Source organism: Apteryx mantelli, chromosome 7 (genome assembly GCF_036417845.1).
Source record: "Apteryx mantelli isolate bAptMan1 chromosome 7, bAptMan1.hap1, whole genome shotgun sequence".
NCBI classification, from domain to species: Eukaryota; Metazoa; Chordata; class Aves; order Apterygiformes; family Apterygidae; genus Apteryx; species Apteryx mantelli.
In genome coordinates this window covers 10,039,858-10,064,403 of record NC_089984.1, presented here as the reverse complement: position 1 = coordinate 10,064,403, position 24,546 = coordinate 10,039,858, and the positions used below count along the sequence as shown (strand labels likewise).

The following is a 24,546-nucleotide window of genomic DNA, read 5'->3' as shown; positions in this document are numbered from 1 at the left end:
GTTCAACTCGGCTCACCCTACCCATTTTTAATCCCTCAGAACATCTGGATTCATCATCCCTCACTGGGGCGTCTGCTACACCTTCGTGATACGGCCAAAGCCACCAAAGGAGGGAGGCTGACGGACCGAGCACCGCAGCTCCCCTCGCTTTCGCTGTCTCTTCCAAGTAACCCCCTCGCGCCGCTTGCTACCCGCGCACCAAAGCGCTGTCCCGTTCCGCCCCGTTCCCCTGGTACTCCCGTTGCTTATCTTGTGAAGATCTGTGTTAACATTTATCAAAACAAATGGCAAGCCTGGGGCCTTTTAAGTAGTTTTTTTAGTTAATAAAACCAATCTTCTACTTCTGTTATGTTAAAAGTACATTATCTTTTTATTACAAACTCTCTGCAGCTCTGTCTGTTTTCCTTCTTGGCAATTTCATGACTGCTCCGGTTGATTGCTGTATGGAGAATTACAAAATCATTAAGGGTGGGGTTTTACCAGCTGACTTACAGTACAAGCCATTTCTCAAAATAACCACAACAGTGCAATACTGATGTGTAATTTACGTCACAGTATGTTTTTATGAAATAGTTTGTGGCTTATTCATTTAGATTTAGAACTGAATATCTCTTCTCTCGCTTTTTAATCAAGCTTTCTTCTTTCTTTTTTCTTTTAGGGTTTTTTTTTTTTTTTTTACTTTTTAATATTTTCCACTCCTAGGCTTGGCTTGCCTCCAATTTAACAGCTACAGTGAGGCGGAAAAAAAAAACTGATCTTTTTTTTTCTTCTTTCCCCTGCAGTTTAACTGCAAGTGTGTTTTCCTCTTTGATGTATGCATTTGTGTTAACTGCCGTGGAAGAGATTTTAGATTTGTGGCAGAATACGTTGCAGAAAGGTAGAGCAGAGAATGATAAAACTGAGGCACAAGTTTGGAATTTTAAACCATATTAAGCGTGTGGCGCTATTTAGTCTGCTGCTCTAGTACATTTCCTTTCTAAAAACGACTTTCTGTATAATGTCTTGTAATTAGAACAGGAAATCATTGAGTAACTGTAAGAAGAATAAGAGCACTTAAACTGAAAAGAAAATTATCTTCCGAGAAATTATATTCACAATTTTTTTTTCTTAAAAAATTTTTTTTTCACATTACAGTGTTGATAATGATAGTAACAGATGTATACAGTCTTATCTGTATCGTTGTTGTGCTTATGTTTTCTGGAAGAAAATCATTTTCAGTAATACAAAAAATGAATGGACAGAAAATGGGAAATGCCTAATTGCAAAAAAAATTCTGTGTCACAACAGAGTAGCAATTAAATTGAAACTTCAATATAATTATCAATAACAGTCGAGTCTGGAAGTGTGCCAAGTACGTAAAGTTGGTGATCAGCCTTTATGTGGTTGCTAGGAGCACAGTGAAAAGTATAAAGCTTAGAGAAAGGAATGTCTAATGTAATAAAGTAACAGAAGGTAGCATAAATCATTGTGAGAGCAGTTCATATTGACATTATTTTACTTAAATTGGGTTGAAACTAGACATTTAGTCTTACAAGAGGAACAAATCCATGTTTCTTCTGAAAAAAATAACTCTGTGCTTTCTGGGAGGAAATGAAGAATGTGCATTTCTAACACAAGCCTAATACATATTTGGAATCTTTTAAGCAAAAATCTTTAAATGTTTGTTTCTGTTGGCATCCAAATGCATTTGCACTAATACGATTAAAAGAACTAAAGGGCAAAATACTTGGCAGATTTTGCAGTTGAGGTAATTAGGTACAGGAAGGAACATGCATAGTTTTTCCATCAAGCTCTATAAAATCCTGGTGTGAAGGTCTTTTTAAAGAAAAAAATGCTTACTGATGTTGGGAGTAGATTAGCAATAACATTATAGTCTGATGTTTCCGAAACAAGCAAACAAAAAGCGAGTTACGTTTTTGTATTTCTCTGTTCTTTCTGTAAATAGGGCTGGCTCTAGATGGCTTTGTTAGGAATTCATGTTTTTAGCAGGCTTGCTTTTTTTTCCTTCTTCTTCTTTTTTTGGCTTTTAATTGCCTTGCATTGCATATTTAAAAAAAAAAAAAATGGTTGTACTGATCTGAAAAGTCAGTTCCTGCATAGATTCATTGTGTTTGGCATTTCATGCATCTCTTCCTTACAAAGACAACTTGAAGAACGTGTAATCCAACGCAAACGCCGGCCGCTGGCAAAGGGGGGCTGGCCGTCCCCCTGCCGAAGGGAGCCGTGCGCCTCGCGCCCGGCCTCCGCGCCGAGGAGGCAGCCCCCGCGGGGCGGCTGCGCCTTCTCTGCTCGCAGCCCTGAAACACACGAATAAGGGGAAAATTGACATTGAAGGGGATTATTAAAACATGTAATTAAGATATAAGCACGGGATTAGAGTAATTTTGGTGGAGTCGTCCAAGCGGCGCACTGTAGGTATTATCTTTTACCGTGCTCGTTCTACTGAAGCTGCAGCCAAACTCAGAGATTTAGCGTCTTGGTTTATTAAGATCTTAATTAGGAATTAATTGTTTTTTCTTGATTGTGGTGGAAGGCGATCAATGTTTCGATCTCTCCTCGCAACTGCCCGTGCTTTCTGATCCTACTCATCGAAGATATTCGGCAATATCCACTAAACTCACCATTCAATGGCATGTGTTAGGTTTTGCTGGAAGAAAAATACTTCTTCTTTGGGCTTGTGTTTTATTAGGGATTGGTCTGCTTTGATTTTTCTTTTCTCGTGTGGGCATGGTTGAGGAAAAAAAAGTCTTTGTTCCAGGAACGCTGTTTGTCTTGCGCTGAACACGTCTTCAGTCCGTCCGTTCTGTACTCCCTCTTAGATCTATCTACTGAACCTGGGGCGAATAAGGAAAGGGGAGAAATGCATCGGGAAGCACCCGTTGGAGTTGCACCACTCTGTGTGACAGTGATCTTGTAAAAAATGCCTTGGTTTTAATTTAGGACGTGGGCTTGAGTTAAGATGTCAGTTGTCAGAAAGTTTGTGTAGTTCTGTGCAGTGACTTGCAGCACATTGGTCTAGAAACTAATGGCTTACTACAAAGGCATGTGGGGCACACGTTTATATACACCCTGCTTAAAAAAAATACAAGCAGCTGACCACATCCTGGCATGAGAGAAGAGCTGTCTGATCAGCAGAGCCAGCCCGTTGCTATCTACCCGGAGGTATAAAGCAGTAGCAACCGTCAGGCAGGCGTATGCGAAGCTCCCACAGGAGCTAAAGGATGGATCACGTGCTCTTAATTCCTACAGCAGTTTTCCTGATCTGATTTCTGGGTTTCCTAATAGAGAGGAAGACTGCCTTATTCCCACGAGCAGTTGTCACAGTCATGTTGTGCAGGCTTATGGGATACTTATTCGATTCAAAAAAAAAAAGAAAAAAAAAGCATGACCACATCCTTATTGACCAGGAGAGTTTTTAGAATCACAAGTTTTATTTTCTTGGAAGAGTAACGTAAATGCCATTTGCTGTGTATTGTAATGTGGATTTTTGTAATGTGTATTTTTTTTATACACAAATTGTTTTGATGTCCCCACTTACTTCAGGGGTAGCAGGCAACGCTCAGAGTTTTTAGAAGTGATGGCTTTCAAGAACTGCACTTCTAAAAACAGCCCTTCCCGAATCGGGGTGCTGGCTTGAATTTTTTGCAGCATTGCATTCGTCTGCAGCGGTGACATGCCAGGTGATATATCTGCTTCCAGAGACTTTGTAAAATTTAGCCTTTTATGTGTCAACATTTCCATTGCCTCGCACGAGTCGAGATGAGTTGTGCCGTCGTAGGTAGTTGGGGGAGAACTGCTCTGACGTTCCTTTCAATATCTGAAGTGATTTTGACTTTTAGGGTAAGAAGGGCGATTTCGGTACAGGTAACAGGATTAAGCGTTAGACATTTTGTCTCTGACAGAAGAAATAGCTGAGTTACCTGGTAGTCAGGGTACAGCAGAAAACGTAACCCGCACCGCTGGCTTGGCCGTCGCCGGCCCGCCTGGAAAGCTGCGCTCGCTCGCCCCGTCCAGGAGATGAACGACCGTAAAGAGACGGGCTGTTGCATACATGTGCATGAGTAATTTCTCGTGTTCGCATCTCTGCTCCTTTGCTGTTAGGTTTCCTGCTGCTTATCGTATGATGAAACTCGATTGCGATATTTCAAAACCTGCCGCCTTTATGCCTAACGTCGTTAAAACCCTGGTGCAAGGGAGAGGACTCAGCTCTAGGGGGCTTTATATTTTGAGCCTGCACGGAGGCAGCGCGAGCTCTTCGGGAGTGCATTTGCTCGCGGTGCTCTGTAGGTGTTTTATGGAGTCCTGCTGCGTTTCCAGTTAATGGGAGGGAAGTTATTCGCGGCCGCTGAGGAGCTCGGCGTCACCGGCCGGGCCAGGGCAGCCCAGCCCACCTTGCCGCCCGGCCGCCTTTCGGTGGCTGCCAACGTCAGATACTTCAAAGGCAAATTGGTAGCTCTTCGCTCTGGGCCGTGTATATATATTATTATTTTTAAAAGATGTTAGATGGTGTAAAGACTAATTCAGTGAGATCCTGTAGGGAGCTGAGCGAAATGGCAGGTAATATTTCTATCAAAGCAACAGAGCTGGCAAAGTATGGGGACGCGTCGGGTCAGTCCACTGGGCAGCTTCCGCTTATTGGTGTTTTCTTACTCATTAGGGCAGAGTCCTTGAGCCGAAGGGTGGGAGAAGGGGACAGAAAGCCAGAGAAGCAGCTGTTTCAATAAACCATCTCTTTATTTTTACTTTTTTACCTTCCTTTCAAAAACCACCATGTTATGAAAGATCGATCTCGAGAAAAGCCTGAGTCTTTCCCCATTGGCCTTGAGTTATCTGAGATGTTCTCCCCCGTTGAGTTGCAGCCCTTGTTTGGTATTTTTCTGATCTATTAAGGGTAATTGTTTTTTCTTTTCTTCCAGGTGAGGATGATGAAGATTCAAACCTGCTAATCCTCAGCTACCCGCAGTACTGTCGATACCGTTCCATGTTAAAGCGCATTCAGGACAAACCTTCTTCAGTGCTAACGGACCAGTTTGTTTTAGCCCTGGGTGGCATTGCAGTAACAAGCAAGAATCCCCAAATCTTCTACTGTCGGGATACATTTGATCATCCAACTCTTATAGAAAATGAAAGTATATGTGATGAGTTTGGTAAGTCACTTTGCAGCTATTTTATTTTTCTCACAAGTAATTGCGTTTTTGTGCTGCTTAAATGTCCACTGTTTTCCAAGGGGGAAATGTGAACCAATGCTATTTATGTTTGAAAAGTCGTTGTTGGTGCAATATGCTAACAAATGCAAAATAGCAAAGACTCGCTGTGCGTCCCGTTGCTGTTGCAGAGCACTTCTCAACCTCACTCGTGCTCCCAGGGCCCCAAAGAAATGTCAGCGATTGACTGTGTGTTTGTGGCGTTCCTGAAAAGCAGGCTTTTTCGGTGGGAGCTTTGCCGTTGCGGGAAGCTTGACTTTGCACGTGCAGAGGCACGTCTGGGAGGTGACCTCTTAATTCAAAGGGTGTGGAGAGCACTCTGCTGCTCCCTGGGACTACGCAGCTCCCCACCGCTGGGAGAGAGCCTCCCCATAGCTGCCGGGTGATTTAACACGTTTTTTGTCAAATCAGCCCAAGCGGCAGAGGATGTGCTGCTGGATGTGTGGCAGGATGCGTATTCTGTATTACCCGCAGTAACTCCAGGCGTGGGTCCAGTGAAATTTCTTTAGCAGTGATTTTGTGATGCCAAGCTTGCAGGAGTGGGCCCAAACTGGTACACCCCCTTACACTCACAACAAACCATTACTTTTGAGTGAATAAAAATACTGGCTGCTGGGGGGGTATGCAAAAAAAAAAAGAATTAAATGACTTGGAAGTTTGGTCTACTCACACAGTAGTATCATCTTGATTTTTATTTACATTAAGATCCAGCTCAGAATATAAAGTTCAGTTTTAATTAACTATCCTTCATATACGGGAAAGGTTATTTTAGGCTGGAAGGCGTCTGATGAGCATACCATCTGTTTCCTGTAGAGTATTTTATTCAGGGTCACTCCTTGATTACAGGTTTGCTGCAATAGTTGGATCCATAATGTAAGTGTATCATGGAATATTAGTAATAGATGAATCAAAGCGATGTGGAGTGATGCAGAAACGATGCCTTGCAAACCATAGCAAGTGCTTTGTTTGCTCTCCGAAAGCTAACCGTGCCGTTCCCCTGACCTTTGCGAGGCAATTATCTCATTATCAAGCCAGAGCCGCAGCAGTCTTTGCCATAGAAATTAATTATGCATATTTAAAACTTAGTTTGGTTTAGGAAGCAGATCTTTTAATGCCTATAAATCAAAAAAAAAATTACTACTCCTTAAAAGGTTTTTTTTGATGCAAATAATGATTTGGTAAAATTTGCAAGCCCTGCTGTGTTAGGAAGGCAAAACCTGGCCAATGTATAGTTCCGTTTCTATATTGCAAAATGCGTGGTGTCAATTATATTACCTTTGTCGAAGGCAACAGGCAAAGTGCTATTTTATCCCTTTTTTTGCTGGCAGGACAATAAAACGTGCAACACTTTGTTATACAAACAGTTTACATTGATATCATGTAGATTGATGTCACATGTGGAAAGTGATGACTGCTAAACCTAAACAGAGGCAGGGTGGTACAGTAGATAAATGGATTACTCCAAGGCCCTGGTATTTATCAGCCCTGTCGGAGGGGGAGACCAGATTACAGAAATGTGACCAAAATTCTTAAAAGGTGCCTAAAAAGGGTTCCAGATGCGTTTCATTTGTGTTTGCCAGCGAAAGAAGTGTGCAGAAGGAGAAAGGTAGGAAAATGTGCATTTCCGCATCACCTGGTAAGCCCCAAACTGTCCAGCCAGTACCAAATTTTGGGAAGAGTGCCGCAGTGACGCCTGGGGGTGAGGAGCTCTGAGCCGTGATGTGGACGGTGCTGCTCCCTGGCCCTGGAGGCCTCTGCCGCCGATGCCGCCGGGACTAAGCGAGGCGCCGGGAGCCCCGCGACAGAGCCCTGTTCACCGCAGCCTGCAAGCGGCCGCTCTTGTTGGACAGTTTTAATGGAGAGAAATGTTTTTCCAGGAAGTATTCTCCCTGCTTTTATTACGCATTTGCAACAAAAACATTTTGTTCTCCTCTGACTCCTCCTCCTGTTTTTTTCCCCTGTTCTGTGGAGTGAGCACAAAAAAATAAAGCGGCAATGAGGAAGAAAAGCAGGTTTTGTCGATGATAGGTAAGGTGGGAAGTTGGGTTTGCGCGGCATGCCGCCCGCCGCCTGCGCAGCCGGCCCCGGCGGGTGCCACGGCCACCACGCCACCGGCTGTGTCTCCCGTCCGGGACCGGCTGGGCACGGGGGGCGAGGGAGCAGCGTCGGCCCCTCCTCAGCCTCACTTCGTTTCTGTGCGTGGGCTGGGCTTCACCTCCGCCTTCCCATATCTAATTGCCCGGGTTAATGGGCATGAGAAAAAACCCAAACCCTATTTCCTCATTCCCCTCCCCTTAAAATAAAAAAGAACATTTACTGGCTGAATGCTGTGTTTCCCTTCAACCCGATATCATTGGTAAAGACATTTTTCAAACTCTGTTTGATTTATCAGCCGCTGTGGTTACTGTTATTGAATAACTTTTGCAAATGCGGATAATTTACTGGTATTGCCGTGCGGTCACATGTGCTGCCAGAGAAATGAAGAAATTGGGGTGCTGCTAATTTTCGTTAACGGAGTGAAGCGCTCTAGCTGGAGCCACGCTGCCTGTCGCGACGTGGTCGGAGCGGGGTCTGGGGTCGCTGGGCAGAGACCGGAAAGCAGAGTTGTTGCCGGAGGCGTCCCGGCACCGGCATCACAGCCAGAGGGAGCCGGGGATCGCTGCCGGCTTGGCCGGGAGAAACCCCGGCGCAGGGCGATTTCTCACGGCGCCTCGCTGGCTGGTGCTGTCCGTCCTGCCGCTGGAGGCGAACGCGGCGGCCGCCGTCTGCTGCCCGAGCCAGGGCTGCCTTCTTGCAGAAGCAGGAATGCGAGGGAAAACGGAGCCATTTAGTTCTTGTCTATTTTTTTAGATCTGTTTGGTAAATTTTAAATCGTCCTGGATTACTTTTATAGCACGCTGGGTCCAATATGCTATTAAAAAAGCTGTTTGGTCCCTGGGGTACCGTAAACACTTGTTCCGCCCCAAAAGGAGGTTCAAAGTTTTATTTTTATGTGTAAAGGCCAAATTTTTAGAAAACATTTCGTACCCAAAAGTGAGAGAACTGCATCACGCTAGGGTATTAATATCATCTTTTCCTCTGAGAAATGAAACTTCTCCATTTTACCATAAAAAGAGCAGCGCACAGAGAAACCGCTCATTGAAAAAATGATGTGTAAAGGCATTGCAAGCCCCACTTCCCTTCTCACCCCTTTCCCCCACCAAAGGCTACCAACATATTGCTTGCACTGGGAAAAATCATCTGCTAACAAAAAAGAAAGAAAGAAGGAAAAGAAAAGAAATACCTGCTCCCCTTCGACGGCTCCGATCCCTCTGTAAAACAGAGCTGAAAGCAGAGCAGGGATTTACCATCCTCCGAGCCCCCCGGGCTTCGGAGCTGACGTTCCCGGCAGTCCTACCTTCTTTCTCGGCGCTGGCCGGGGAAGTTGCGGTGGGAGGACAGGCCCCCGGAGTGGAGCGGAGCGGCCACTGAGGCGCCCCACAAAACGTGTGGGGTGACAGCGGGCTCCGTCAGGGTGCCGAGCGGCACCGCTGCTTCCGGGAGAGCTGAAATTTTGCCTTTGCTTTCATTATGCATCTTAGCTTAGCAGAACTCTGTGACTCATAGATAAAATCAGTTGTTTAGGGGAAAAACATAACAAAACAAAACCCTGGCGTGTAAAATGAGACTTAAAAAGAGAGAGAGAGAGAGAGAGAGAGAAAAAGAATGTTTCCAGTGTAATGAAATACAGAGAGTTTTCCTGTTGGTGACATTCTTTATTGAGTCAAAGTTGACTTTTCTTTTTAAACCATCTCTAATAAAAAAAGGTTGCGCTTAGGAATGAAAGGTATTTTTTAATGTTGTTCAGTTGAGGTAAAGTGTCGCCGTTATTGCTGTTGTTCTGGCTACTTGCAGGATCATTGACATCAGTGAAATTCAGCAAAGCTGAGAAGACCCTGCTCCCCTGGGTCTAGGTCTCCTCATCTCAGGGTCTCTGTCCCTCCTGCTGTCGGGCAGGTGATACCTTCAGTTCCCTCTCCAGAAGGTCCGTATGGGGATGTCCCTTCCTCTGGAGCAGCCATAGCTCAATATTCAATCTCCAACAGCAGCCAAAAATGGACGATAAGGAATTGCATGTATATTAATCCCCCCACATGGACTGGCTAGAAGGTGGTGTTTCATCGCACCTAAGTTTGTAGTAATTTGGTCAAGTCGCAGGGATATTTAATCAACTAGTGTTAGCTGTGATCATTTGCGAGATCTCCATCAACATGCCTCATGTCCCTTGCCTTTGAGAGCAGCATCCAGCTGGAGGAGGTGTAGGGAGCTCACCAGGTGGGAGAACGCTCGTCCTACCTGAAGGAGTGTGTTAAGCTTTCATGCATTGCATTTATTTAATTTTATTTGAGAGCTTTCCATTTAAAAAAGGCTTCTAGGTGCTTTTTTTTTTTTCCTTCTCCTACTTTTTTCGAACATTGCCTACATCTACTTCTGAGAACAACCCTATGATAATGTCCCAGTTGGAGTGTGCAACAGGAGAGATGTTCGTGTTTCCTTGTGCACCAGAGGATGGCGGGAAATACAGCGAGCCAGACAGGGAGCTGCTGACATTGCTGTATCCTCCTTCATAGGCAGAGCAAAATTGCAAGTTTTCCTCCTCCTCCTCAGTGCAGAAAAAGGAAAAGGCATCCTGTAGACCTTCAAAACTCCTCTTTCCTGGTACAATTTTTTAAATTTCCAGGTTTCAGGCTTCGCTGTTTCAACACAAATGTGATATTAGGGCGGGATCAATGTTGTGCACCTCTGCTAAGACTAGAACGTTTTAGCATTTAAAAATAGGATGTGAAGAGTATGGAGGCCTTTTGTTAGCGGGGACTGGGACCTCCTCGGGTGGAGCTTTACAGTGGCATCTACAGCAGTCTGAAAAATATGTAAATCTTTTCCAAGGCTCTGGGTAGAGTGGCTTAGCTAAATATTTCAATTTTAACTCTCTCAAAACAAAAACAGGACATAGCTGTAGGGGAAGTAATGATTAATGCATAATAGTGCTATATACAATATACATAGATAAATGCACATTTCTTCCTCCCTGCCCACCCCACCTCTGCAAGCGTAAGCTTTTAGCTTGAAAAAGAAAATCTGGAAATGTTCTGGATTCTGGTCAGACCTCTTATTTTGTTAATCCAACTGTAGAGTAAGATATTAATGATCCCCAGATGTTGTTTATAATGATTGATTTTTCAGTTGTGAAAAAATACTTGCAGTTTTTTTAAACAATTGATATTTTCTAGTGTGCTCTGCAGCATTTGAATAAAACGTCTGAAGGCAGAGCTGTTTATGTGCCCAACATAATTGCTTCTGTTAAGTGATTTCTTCATTCTTAACATTTTTAGCTCTAATTGCTTTTTCCCCATACATCTAAAAATAAATATTTGCAAGTTTTGCATTCTGTCACTCATTGAAATGCATAAAATATTTGTATACTCAAAGCAAAAAAGCCCTGATAAGGGGTCACATTCTGTCTCACTTGCAGTGGCGTAAATCCAAAATACCTCTCTCCACTTCAGCGGCTGTTACTCAAGACTTTCACCAGTTGGCCAAGAGCAGGATCTTGCCCAACGTTGAGAGCAAGCTCTTAGGTGAACATAACTAATGCGTGGTAAAGTAAGATAAAATACCTTCCTGTCTGTAAGGACTTCAGTAGAAACAAATGGTGTTTTCTTTTTACCTTATTACTTTACATTTTCACTAGCAACCATAGCTGTAACCAGGATAAATATTAAGATAGATTATTTTTGCGCTCTGCAAAAGCGAAGTCAAAGCTCCTCTATGGAGAGCGTCGGCACAAGTGCCGCCTCCGCGCAGAGCCGAGCAGAGAGCCTGGGTGTCCCCAGTCCCATTTCATTTTCCATCCGTGTCCGCTAGCGCCTCCGGGGGGACCGTCGCTCCGGTTTGGGTCCCTGCCGGGACCGCGGGTGATGTCCGGGCGGCGCGGCGTGGCGGCGGCCGGGCCCCGGGGACCCGCGGGGCCGGGCAGCGCCGGCGCAATGGAAAGAGAAGTGGTTTCTGTCAGAATACGGTCACATTCTTCTGAATAAACCCACTCAAAAAAGACAACATTGTAATATTTTCCAATGACTGTTTATCATGAATTACGTCAGCCCTTAGTTTAAATTGCTATTATTTCTCCTTAATGCTTCTTGGTGCCTGCATAATTTACAGCATTGGCAGCTGCGGGACTATGAAATAACCTTTCACAACCGCCATACAATAGTAAAGAACATGAAGTTTTTGTTGTTAATTATTATGGGACTCCTTTAACTTTTTTACAAAGTGACATAAAATATTGTTGAGGTATTTATGGTTAAAGCTACTTTTACATGGATCTATTTTGCTTCTGGCTAGTTCTTAACTAAAGCAGTCATTTGTGGTTATTATGCCTTGGGAGATATTATGTCAGAACTGGTTTAAAAGTATTATTATGTATCACATGTCATATATTACATGTCAGCACTTGAGGCTGTCTTTCAATAAAAACAAATGTAATTTTAGTTAATGGTCTTTTAGGTCTAGGCCATTTGTAAGCTTACCTGAGTTCATTGGAAGGTATACTGAAAAGCCGGGCTCGTGGAGTGCACTTGAGCAATTTCACTTGGGCTTTGGATGGAATTTCCAAAATATTTGTCATTATTTCGGTCGGAGGGTACTGCCTCTAAAAAGCAAATAGTTGCTCAATACCGAGGTTAATGTACACATTTTAAGGAGCTGTAACTGTTACTCATTACTCTGTTTACTTTTTTTTTTTTCCTTCTGAGTTCATGCTTCCCAGGTTCCCGGCTGCTCAGGCTCATAGGAGTATCCCAGGCAACTAAGCTACCTAATGATGATACTTCACTGTTGTTGCTTAAAGGAATAGCTAATACCATCTAGATAATGTGGGTGAAGGGTGGTATAAATTACAGGTCGCAGGCAAGTTTTAAGTTTCCCTGAAGTTTCATTTCAAATCTGGAAGAAGCAAACTTACACAAAGCAAACTCTGAATTAATATGTCATTCCCCTTAGTTCCAAATACTGTGCATATTTTCCAGTACTTACTTATTTAAAGCAAGAAATGAAGTATATAGGGTGTGCCAGAAAGTTTACAAAGAATGAAAACACATAAATGACTCATGTGAACTTTTCTGATTTTTTTTTTCTTAACATGCAATTAGTTAATTTCTGGGCATAAAAAAAAATAAAAAGCACAGTTCCCCCCCCCTCCGCCCCCATCTATGTTTGAGCACCATAAAAATGATCAAAGCCTCTATTTGTCTCTAGTTACGTTTAACTCCGTGGGACTGCTGGTTTTGGTGGGTCTATTGTCGGGAGCGGAAACCCTGCCGGGCAAAAAATCAGCCGCTGTCCCCACGCGACTGGCCCGGCTGGAGGGGTGGCGAGGCAAAGGTGAAATTAGAGAAGCAAGCCAGGAGCGGGGCCAGCGTTTCACAGGTTACAAAGTCGAAATTTTAACAAGACAAATAGAAAAGGGAGCTAAATTGGCCTGGGCATGGCAAGATTTTTAATATTAGGCACCAGGCTTGATTTCCCGGGAAAGGAGGGAGCAGTCTGAGTTTAGAGTTGTTTGCCGGGAGGGAGCAGGGGCTTTTCCTTTTCTCTTCTAATCAAAGGCATTTTTCGAGCCGCCGGCAAGTGAAAAAAGGGAATCTATCATTACGTAAGGACGTAGCAAACTTTGCTGTTTAATGAATGGACATTAGGTATTTCCAAAGCTGATAAAAGCTGGTAAAAGAGGGCGCCCGAGCTGACGTCTCGGGGATTTTAATAGGGATGGAAGTGAGTAGCGGGAAGGTCAGCGTGCCGCTTGCGGAGGAGCCCCTGCTCCTGGCGCCGGCCCAAAGCGCGCGGCGCTGCCGGGGGGCGGCGAGGTGTGCTGACGAACCCCAGTGGCACTTCACCGAGATCAGGGGTTGCTCACGTGAATGTACATGAAAGATACGGGTGCAGATTTTTTCTTCCCCCCCCCCCCCCCCTTTTGCTGCAGTTTGGCTGGTGGAAGGGCTACACAATTAAGAGAAGTGTTTGAACACCGCGTTAAGTCGCCCGGTCTGCAAGGAAAATGGGCTATGAATAATAGAATGCTGCTATAGTTAAATATAGTTATTCAAAATTGTTTTTAGCTACAGATGTTACGCCATTTTAGAAACTTAGACTAAATAATGTCAGATCTTGTTTGCTTTTTTAGTATGTTATTCATTTATTGGGAAATGCAAAATGTAAAACAGCTGGGAAAGAGTTTGGTGTTCACTAAATAATCTTTAAAATGTGTACATTTCAGACTTACTCTTATAGAGCTGTTTAGAAATGACTGAATTGTATATTATAGTTATAAAGTTCTGTAAACATGCCCTACCATGTAGCTGACAGGGAAACATGAAATGGGAAAATGAGATAATTCTGGAGCCAAATTTTATGTATTACAGTCTTGATAAAGCAGCAAATGAGTTTCTCCATTTAAATAATTTGTAATTTTCCAGGAACATGCATGGGTGTTACGAACATCGTGTATTAAATAGGAGGAGCAAATACTGTTCATTCTCCTTTAATTCTCCCTTTGATGTTTATGTCAAAACGAAGGAGTTAATTTATCTAAGAGTTTCACTGCGTGAGTTGGACTGTACAAAACCAATCATGTAGAAATAATAGACTACCATTGGAAGTGCTGTACTATTGCAGTTTTAATAGCTCTTCAGTTCTGCTCAACAATTAGTCCATACATTTTATAGCTGTGTCTTTAAGAAACTGGCACACTCAGCAAAATCACAGTAATTGGGAGATGATGCAATGTGGGGAGGAATCAGAGGAAGAAAATTAATTGAAAAATAGCATTTTGTTTGGTTTGGGGTTTGTTTTCTTTCAAAATTTTAAATACTCCAGTAGTAATTACTGGTGGGTGACATTTCTGCAGAATTTAAATTCACGTGGCTGGATTCTTTGAATATATTTTTGTTTGTTTTTCTAAAGCAAATTGCAAACGAGGCAAAGGAGGGCATTAAAAAGTTTTGCCATGGTCTTCACTCTCTGAAATCAGATGAGAGCAGTAGGGTTGATTCAGAGGACTTTTCTTCTCTGTTGACACCGGTGTGGTTCGAGGAAGGTCTCATTACCTGTCACATCTTTGTAAACCTGAACAGACAGATCATGGTGAACGTGTGAAGTGGTTCATCGTTTATGCAAGCAACGGGGGAGTGCTCAGCAATCCATTTTTGCTTGTGCACACGAGAGAAGGTACCGATGTTGGCTAAAATGGGGGTGAGCATCCCTGGTGACAGCCGCTGGATGCTGGCAGTTTCTTAGCATGACCTTGCTTTTTATGCATAAGTAGTGAATAAGCAGAAAAAAAAAAAGGCAGCATCTAGCTCAAAAAAAGTGTTGCTTTTTTCTAGATTTATTATCAGCAATTAGATCTTTATATAATGTTTCTTTATAGATTGATTGCCCATTATGAGCCGAAAGCCGGTGAAGCAGTGAGAGTTTTGATATCAGCTGAAGTTTGGGCTTGGACATATATAGCTGTATCTTAGTCATTTAGTGTTCAGGCAAGCATTTTTTTTGTGCCTCAGGGCTGCTGTGTTGGTCTTAATGCCATAAATTACCTGAGGGTAATGATAGATAAACAGTTGACTAGGGTAGGAGAGCAAACGTGATTTTTAGATGAATAAGCAGGGGAATACTGAGAAGAAATAGAGAGGTGTTACTACTACTGCATATAGCACTAGAGGAGATCATTATCAAAACCCCTAAGAGCTAACATTTTTGGGAAGTCAGTCAAATGATTATGGCTCACTGCAAAAAGGGTGATACAATTTGACGGGATAACTGCACTGCTAATACTCAAATGTATTATTCTGAACTACAGGCTGCAGAGGATCACGGGAGAGCAGAAACACTTTATTAAAGATATTTTTCCCAATTTCAGCTTGGCTGTGCTCGGTTCTGATGCCCGTGCTTTGCCCATCATATTGAAGTACTGGATAGGGTTAAGAAAAGATCCAGAGAAGGGTTCGTGGTATGGAAGACTTGCCTTCGAGTGGAGGATGGATGAATGTCAGTCCCCTCAGTGTATGCAAGAGAGGACTAAGGAGGGTCCTGCTCACCGTCTGCTAGTGCCTCCATGAGAAGATCGGTGACTGCAGAGCGCTCCTCAATTTGGCAAACAGACACTAAGCAGGATCCAGTGCTTTGAAGTTGAAGCAGCTAAATTAATGCTGAAAATAAGACACAGTTATTTAGCAGTGAGGGGTAATTAACCATGGGAACAGCGTAGCTAGGAGTAACCTAGGTTCTTTATTACTTGAATCTTTTACATCAAGACTGCTTTCTAAAAGACGTGATCCTCACTCAGCCGAAAGATGCTGTCTTCATCCAGCAGTCGCTCTGAAATCAATAAGCAGCATTTGCAGAAGGTCTTCAAGGCAGTAATATCCTACTAACTCATTCTGGCCTTGAAAACGATTGCTATATTAGTACGTGTCATTTGTAGCATCTGGGCCAGCAAAGGCTAGATTTTGCTGGATCTTGTGCTCATTGTACAATAGAGCAAAATCTTCCTAGAAGTTGCTTATGCTCCAAGTGTTAGACAGCGATCTGTCCAGGGGTACCCAGGAGGTTGGTGAGGTAGGAACTAAACCCCAGTATCCTCATTGCCTGAGCCTGTCTTGGTGGCCATCAATACCCTGCATCTCGGCCTTGTTCTTACCAGTCTCAATCCCACCACAAGCTGTTGCCTGCCTTGGAGGACCTTCTTCAGAGGGCTGTCTGTATATTCATTTAAATACGCTATTGCACACTCTAAGATCATTTACAGACTTCATGTGTGAACTTCATGACTCTTTCAGGATCCTTCGCAGACATCTCTGGTCACCTTACCTCTTTGCATAATAGCTTCAAAGAGCATGTTAAATAAAAAGCAGGTGTTTGCAACATGTGAGTAATAGAAGGGGAGAAATTTATTTGAAATCAGCAGCTTCAACCCACAGAAAGGGTAAGAAAGTATGTGAAGAGACTAATCGTGCTAACATGGGTGACATTGACAGACACTGCTGGTTTTGCATCAGAAGGATACTAAGGACCCATCCAGTACTGTCAGTGCTGTTCTGGACTTGCAACTGCAATAAAAAAAGTTAATTTCCCAATAGAAACAGTTTTTTACTATGGGGTGGCATGTTTACTTTGAGTAGGTGTTGATTCTGTTTCTCGCTTCAGAACTTAAAGAAGTCACTTCATCTTTCAAGTCTCACTAACCTCAGCTGAACTTTACTTAGATAAGCCTGTGTCCCATTACATATTTTTACAGAGGTAGAACACGAGTTTGAAAAACAGATAAAAGATTATTCCCAGGGTCTTTAACAGTTTTTAGCTCAGAATTAGTAGTACAGTTACTCTCATTCCTTTATACCATCCTGATTTTGCAATGAACCATAATCAGTTGACTGATTTACCAAAAAAATGATGGTTCTTTAGAGGTTTTTTTGGTGTTGGTTGTTTTGAAAGGCACCCTGTAATTAGGTTGAATATATGTACATTGTGAATGTTTAGTTACAATGGACATGGGTTTGTTATAAAACAAGAAAAAACAAAAATTACCTAGCTGCAAATCCTTGCAGTTGTTTAGTTTAGAAGTTTAAGTCAATTTATAGAAGTCTGTGTTTACTGTCTTTGGAGCTTGATCATGACATTGGAATGTATTTTGGAAAAAAAGACCCTATAAAATGAAATCCACGTTTACTGGTAAGAAGTGCAGAGCACTTGGCATCAGCAGTGAGACTATAGTATCCCCCTTTGAAGTGTAGCAAAGAAGAATACTTGCCAGTGCCATTTTGGGTTTAGAAGATAGTGAACTGATACCTTCAGTAAGTTCTAACACCGGCTGTAACAGTGGAGGGACCCAAAGCCGTTAATTTCATAGTGAAAATGCGGACCATGGTATCCCAATGACAGCAGTCAGAAGATGAAACAAGATCTGAAGCACTTTATTTAAAATAAAACTTTATTATAAAATGAGGTCTCCCGAAGATACTTCTTTTGTGATGAGTGCTGTATATGAGTAATCTCCATGACTCGCTTAGCCTCTGACATGCTGCAGCCATCAACGTTCCCAGCCACGAGTGCTGCCCTTTATAAAGGAAATACCCTATTTTTGGTATGGCAGTGTCCTCAGTTTTAAAGAATTTTCCTCTTTTAAAGTGCTCAGACAATTAATGCCTCATGCATGTATTCAACAATAGTTGCCTAGCAACCATCAGAAATATTCGGGAGAGCAAAGGAGCCTGAGATGAATGAATAGAAACATCAGCTCCCGTTGCAGGTGAGCTGGAGAAGGCGTTAGGGCTGCGCTGACTGTTTGGGTCTAAACACGAATATCCCTGAAAATTAGGCAGCTCCGAAGCAGCAAATAGGCGCTCCAACTTGCACGTCACTCAAATTCGGAGCTGAGGTAACTAATACCGTAGTGTAGCCAGATGCGGCCGTGGGAGGTTGCAGTTTGTTTGGCTCTGCTAGTTTTAGAAGCCTCAACCAAAACAATACAACTATGGTTAAAATAAATCATAGAAGACAGGCAAGCCCTCCTTAATGGCTGAGGAAACTTTTTCCGCCTCGTGTTAGGTTCCAGCTGCAGGTGGAGAACGTGTACGGCTCCCCCTTACTCTAGGGGAGATTTTTGGGGGTGGGTCTAGCTGCAAAATAAACCCAGCGTATGAGACTTGAAGTCCACCCCTGCTCTTATGCTGCCGCCTGATTTCCCACTTTTTTCCCCCTCTGTTTCCATTTTAATTCTGGCATGGCTTTTTCCTCACCTAAGGTTTTCTCACCCTTCTAAGTCAAGTCCTTGATGCTTTTTGTCATTGGAAGATGCCGTTTCAGTAAAATGGGTTTTTTTCTGCAATAACTCCCCACAGCCACTCTAGATCTGTTTGTTTAATTTTTATCAGAAAGATTGAAACAAGGTGTTTAATTTCAGGTTGGATGGACTGAACTCTTTCTCACTGAGTTGAAATACTCCTTTTGGGGACAACTCTGCAGTAAGAGGGGTTCAGGTGAGGGTCCCAGAGGTGCCAGGCTGGTGGTGTCTGGTGCCTGCCCCTCTCTCTGGGCAGGGTTTGGTGGTGCTCCATGGTCCCCTCGGTGGTGGTGCTGTCATGGGGACCCGGTGTTGCGGTGTTGTGCAGTCCGATTGTTGCCCGTTGGTGTTGTTCAGTACTTTTTGGACTGCCTGCCCCGATTAGAACAGAAGCAAACGATGAAACTCTGCCTTTTTCTCGTTGGATAGAAAATCCTATTTTTGACCATCTCTGCTTCAAAAGTAAAAGTTAAGAGCAAGATTACGATCTTTGTTCCACTCATGTAAATCCACCGAAGTCAATTATTTGGGATTTACACTGATGTAATTTAGATCAGAATCTGGTGCTGAGGCTTTTGGGGATTTGCTCCTGCACCCGTTGCCTTCTGTGCCACTTGACTGCCGTTGCTTCGCTTTTGGTATGTGTTACTGTTATTTGCATGTGGAAGTGCCTCAGGGGCCCCACATAAAACACTGGTTCACTAGCTTTAGTGTTTTTTTTAGATTAGATGTTAAATGTTGAAATCAAAATATGTAGGGGGTGGTGGGGAAGCAGGAGACGCACAATGGTAATCAGAATAATGCGATTTTTGAGGTTGATATCTTGTGACTTAGCAGAGCTGAAAAAAATCACTTAGATATCTTGGAGATCTGAGGCTTTCACTCCTTCTGATAGTAAAAGGCATTTATTTCTGGCCTTGATGGTTGATGAGATATCAGACTTAAAATATGCCATGATCCTATAGTCTGGTAGTGCTTTCTGGCACTGGTCAGTGACTAAATATAGCCAGTTCTGAACCACTGTGATAAACCTGGAAATAATGTCTAGCAGAAAATTCTCAGACAATTCCACAGACAAATGTGGAATATGAAATGACTTCTCTGGATCGCATCTGCTTCGTACTGTGCATATTCTTTTGTGCCCTGTCTCTCTCATCCCCAACTTTTCCAACTCCTATCCTAGTAAATGTTTTCTGCTGTAGATAAATGTTAACTGAAGCATCTTAGTGGTTCATGTTGGTTCATGCTAAAGCAGCAACAGCAGAAAGGGTTTTTAAACCCCAGCTATTTCACGCATTCCTTTTGGCTTTGTAAACTGCTTTGCCTTGTTTTTACCAAAAGGAGGTGTATTAAAAAAAAAAAGGCATATTTTTCCAAAATCACTGATTGTCTTCAAACAAATCTAGTCCAGGAACATGCAGATTCTTGCATTGTATTATGGGATTAGTCATATTCATCTGTCATGTATAATGTGAAGGTGAGATTCAGAGGACGAAAAGGTTCTCAAATCTAACCTATCTTTTTTGAAAGGATTTTTCCTCTCTCTCTTTTATTTTTTTTAATGATACACTTGCGTTTGTTTTCTTTTTTAAACTCATACGTATTTCTACCAGGCTGTGTTTAATTTCAAGATGGTGTCTTTGCGTGAAAGATAATCAGATGTAATGTCTTCCACAACCTCTTCATATGCATGACTGCATAAAGCTTGTATAACAGTTTATTATTATAAAATTAGTATAGCATAGCACAGAACAAACTGGGCCCAAGGCCAGATGCAATAGACAATGAATAGTTATATAAGGTTTTGAAGCCCATGTATGAGAACACAAGCGCCCTGTATTTTCTTCTCAATTGTCTGCTGTTTGTTAATGTTTCCCTTTCAACGTGATTGCATCTCAATTTAATAGCACTTGCCATTTCAGGGTTTACTGTGCCAGCGCTCGCATAGTTACATCCCCTCTGTGCTACAAAGCCTGCATGTATATTAAAACTGAACTAGGCATGGTTAGCTAATGGGTACTTCAAGGGATATGCACTTACAGAATTAAGTGATGTATGTAATTGTTAATTTTGTGTTAACAAGTTTGAAAAATGTGTTTCACCAATAATTGTAATGCTGCGCTCTGTGCAAAGTGTGACATTTTAATTCTTGTCGAACAGTTTCCTACCTCTGCTCTGTGTTTTCATGGCAGGGTATTATTTTGCAATCAAGATAAAAGCATTATTTATTAAAGTTCTAAAATATTACATTACTGGAAGTTTTAAGCTGCAGATCAATCTCCTGTTTCATAAAAGCATTTCATTGATTTTTTTTTTTAATTGGTCTTTGAATTTAAACTTAAGTTCCACGTTAGGGGTTGCATACGATTCCAGAAGCAGGGGGATTTTTTAGCGAGGCTTGATATTGTTTTAAAGGAAATAACGTACCTGTCACAGAACGGTGGGGAAAAACTAGCATTTGGCATGTGCATCTTTGGGACTGTTTGATCCCAGCCTTCTGCGCTTTTGGCACAGGGAGGCCATGGGCTTGGGCTGTGGAAGTCCTGCAGGAAGCACCATCCGTTCTTGAGGTGTCTTTTTCTGCACGTGCAGAAGAAGTCCTGCTAGGGACCACACGGCTTTGGGAGTCGGGTAACTAGGTGACGCTTTCCAGCAATGCTGGAGAGCCTTTGCCCAGCGAGAGCGTGGCTGTGAGCCAGCTGGTGGAGGTGGCTCCAAGTAGAGGAGTGAAGCTTGTGCCTGGGTGCGCGGTGGCCGGGGATCTGGCCCCCCCCACACTCTTCCTTGTTTCGGTCCTCCCGGACCTCAGTCCTGCGTGTCAGGCTCTTGCATGTTGCTTGCTCCCGTCCTCGCTCGTCTTTGTTCGGCCGCGGTACTGCCTCTCCGCTGCTGACAGCCCTTGGTGGCCCATTCATGCCATTGCAGACACGAGCCCAAAACCTTCCTATTATTCCCTCTGACGGAGAATAAATTAATTCTTTCATCCCTAATAGGCCTAACTACAAAATTGCATAAAGCCAGTCTCACATTTTTCATCAGAATAATAGAGACTTCGTTTTTGCTTTCTGTGTCGTGGGGTCTGACCTCTCACAGTATTTTTGGTTCCCAATGGCAAGCAATGGAGGATGGGAGACCCCCGCTGCCCTCGCCGGCACTGAGGTGCCGATGGGGCTCACCCGTGACTTCCCAGGGATTTGCCAGTAAAGATGAAGTAAAAGCAGGGTGGGAGGAGCAGAGCAGGCTCAAAACACATAAAAGACTCAAAACTCATAAAAATGGTAACAGTTTGTGCTTGATTCAAAACTAACTGGTCTCCATGGTGACTGCAACAAATCTGTGCTGTGTTTGACTGTTTGGTAGAGACAGAGGTTAGCAATGGGAGTTCACCTGCCATGTTGGAATATTTGAGTTTGGATGGATGGAGGAGGAAAGGGTCTCTACTTTCCTGTGTGCTCGGAGTGGCCGTATAAAGGTGCCTATGGGAATTAAGTGACTAACCTCGTTGCAATGCCAGAGGATTTGGGTGTCTACCTTCCTTGGGCATCTTTGGAAAAACTTAGTCTTTATAAATTCCTTGGAATTTTTCTTTTAAACAATCCTGCTCTGTGGAAAGAAGAGACAGTTACACTGTGGCTGCAGACAAAAATAGCGTGGTAGAAGACTTCTAGAAAAGAGGCAGTGAGTTTGAAACCCTAGATAAATAATAGGACTAATATACTTGCCACAGTAAATAATAGGACTAAAACTAACTCCCCCAAAGGTCTTGACTGACATTGTCTCAAAGTAATTCCTTATGTGAAATTGGAGCTGGAGATAAAATTTCAGCCTTAATTTATGGATATTTGAGACAGAGAGGGAAGGTAGTGTGTAAATCCTTACCCAGGAAGAAATTCTTGTCCCTGGTAGTCTGCAGTGCTGTCATGTGATGAGTCAGAAAGTGTTTCTTGTGCGCGTCTTTGGAGGTCGGCAGCGCTGGGCTCTGGAATGCCGCCTGGTGCGATAGCGTTCGGGAATAAGCACCGCTGCCTGCGCTCGCGCAAAGCTTCCCCTCGAAGTGGGTGTAGATTAGTTTCTCTTTTTAAAGGGTAGATTTTAGAGGAAAAAAGATGATACTTTTGAAATCCTTACTCATAACGAGAAGATCTCCAGAGATACTTGATGAAGACGTTCAGAGTGTGTGTTACAGTACATCAAGATGTAGAGTTTGAGTAAATATTGACCAGTTTGACCTTTGCTTTTCCTCAGTCAATATTTATCTCTTGGGTCAATGAATCTTCATATTCACCTTAGCAGAAGTCCAAATCTCCTTAGGAGCATATGTGGAAATCTAGGAGAGCTGCTGATTTGTCAAGGAGCTACTTTTATCTGTGTGAAACCAGATATACAGAAGCTTTGGCCATTCGTGTCACTTTGTCAGGCTTCCTAAACGCAGCTCGCTCCGGCCATGTCTTGTGGGGAGGCTGCTAGGAAAAAATGGGCTCAGAGCTGCTGCATCCGGGAGCGGAGTAATGCCTTGACCAGAAACAAGGAGCCCAGCGCAATGGGAAAGTCCTCCCAGATGCCACCAGCAGGAGGGCGCTGACTGGGATGAGTCCATAAAATCCTCTCGGTGCGTTTCGTGAGGCAGAGGAAAGACATTCCCAGGCTTTCCCGACCTCGCCGCAGCCCTCCCATGGCCCCGTCCCACCAGACACAGTGCCAGGCACCAGGCAGCGTGCAGAGCTAGAGCAGCCCAGGAGCCCCGTGGCTTGGGAGCTGCGCTTGGCCACCGCCGGCCCCGAGCGGGTAGCCTAACCTCTGGCCATGCCCTTCAGAACAAAACAATAATATTCTGTTTATTATTTCAGTAGCAATTCCCGCGTTTCAGAGGCTGACCCTAAGGGACGCAGCAGTGTCCCACCACCCCGCTGGGTCCGCCGAGCGGCGGCGCTCAGGAGCAGGGCGGGCGACTGCCGGCCCCGTAAGCTCTTGTGCCGGAGCCTCACCAGCCAGAAAAATGCTATGCAGCCTCTGGGGAGGGAGCGTGCTTTATAAATACCTGCTTATGCAAATCCAATCATTTGTCTTTTTAAATGTTCGTTTCGCCTTTTCCCTGGTTGTATTTTTTTTGAATTGCCATATGTCCTTCTGGTGATATTTCAGTCTTGTCAAATTAAAAAGAGAAAGCCTTATAATTAACTTAGGCTATATACCAAATAAGGTAATGTTTGCCATTTTTACTGTGTAATCAGTCAATAATATTACGGGTAGCCTGTAAGTCTCCAAAAAAAAAAAAAATTCTAACTAGTTTTTCTAATCTTGTAACTATCAAAGGTATTCGTTTGGGGAAAAGGCATTGAGAAAGAAGAAAATTTTTCAATTGCACAATTGCCGTTGAAAAAAACAGAACAGGCAACGTCATGTGTTTCTGAAGAGTACACTGTTTAATTTTATAGTAACATTATTTTAAGAATGCTGACGGTACACAGGAAAGAAGTGCATAATTCTTATTGCAAAACCCTGTCGGTTTGTTATAGTCAAAATGCTAAGACTTAATCAGCTCTGGATTTCTGTTAGGAAAAACAGGACATTAAAAAAAAATAATAAAGCCTCCTGAAGCAGTAGTGATTTATCAAAGCAGCAGTCAAATAAAATAAAGGTTTGGCATCCTTACTTAGGATAGGCTGGAAAATGCATTTATGTTTTCATGTACCTTTTTTTTTTTCCTGATGTGCCTGATTGACTTGTTTTAATACGGGTGTTATTTACATTTCAGGGATGGGCCTCTATTGTGCAGGAAATTGTCCAAACCCCTACAGCTGTATTTTAAATTGAAATGATATTTTTTATGAAGTGATTGTGCAGACTTAATTTAGTAATCTATTATTAAATTTATAGTTTCAGGCTGTATAAAGTCTTTATATAGAACGAAAATGGGCACATATGAAGATGTATGCTATATATACACCTGGTTCTGTATATTAAATCTTTTACATATGTTGTCCATTTTCAGAAACAAATAAACTGCTTCTTTTGAAAACTCAGCTTCTCTTCCATATTAGGGAATTCTTGCAGACTCCCTATGTTCCTTAGCTTCAGTATAATGCTAAATCAGTTTGTACATTAGGCTATTTTTAGTTATGAATGAACTTTATAGAGTGCAGTAAGCAGAGTGATTGCAGAGATTCTAGCTCATAAAATCAGCGTGTCACACACTGCAATTAAAGCGGCAAACATTATGCAAGCTTTGTGTTTTGAACGGACAAAAGCATGGAAATTACCAGAAGGTAAAAGCATCCCCCCTCATTCCTTTATGAGAAATGTTACATGTGTAGTAAATCACGTCATACTAAATTAGGTTAAATTTTGCGACCTTCACTCTGGATAAGGTTCGCGCCTGCCTCTTGCTAACACCCTTCCCTTCTCCTTTCTTGCATGGCAGATGTGTAACACTAGAGGGCAACTGAGAGTTTTCTTTAAACTAAC

The 24,546-nt window shown here is 42.9% G+C and overlaps 1 protein-coding gene across 2 annotated transcripts in view; it reads left to right on the top strand.

Moving 5' to 3' along the window:
- The window catches only part of ARID5B (AT-rich interaction domain 5B), a 107,469-nt gene that overhangs the window by 37,712 nt on the left and 45,211 nt on the right, over nucleotides 1-24,546 (top strand). For both annotated transcript variants that reach the window (XM_067299776.1, XM_067299777.1), the window contains one exon: nucleotides 4,917-5,147. In XM_067299776.1, coding sequence (XP_067155877.1) covers nucleotides 4,917-5,147 — 231 coding nt within the window. The remainder of the gene's footprint in view (nucleotides 1-4,916; nucleotides 5,148-24,546) is intronic.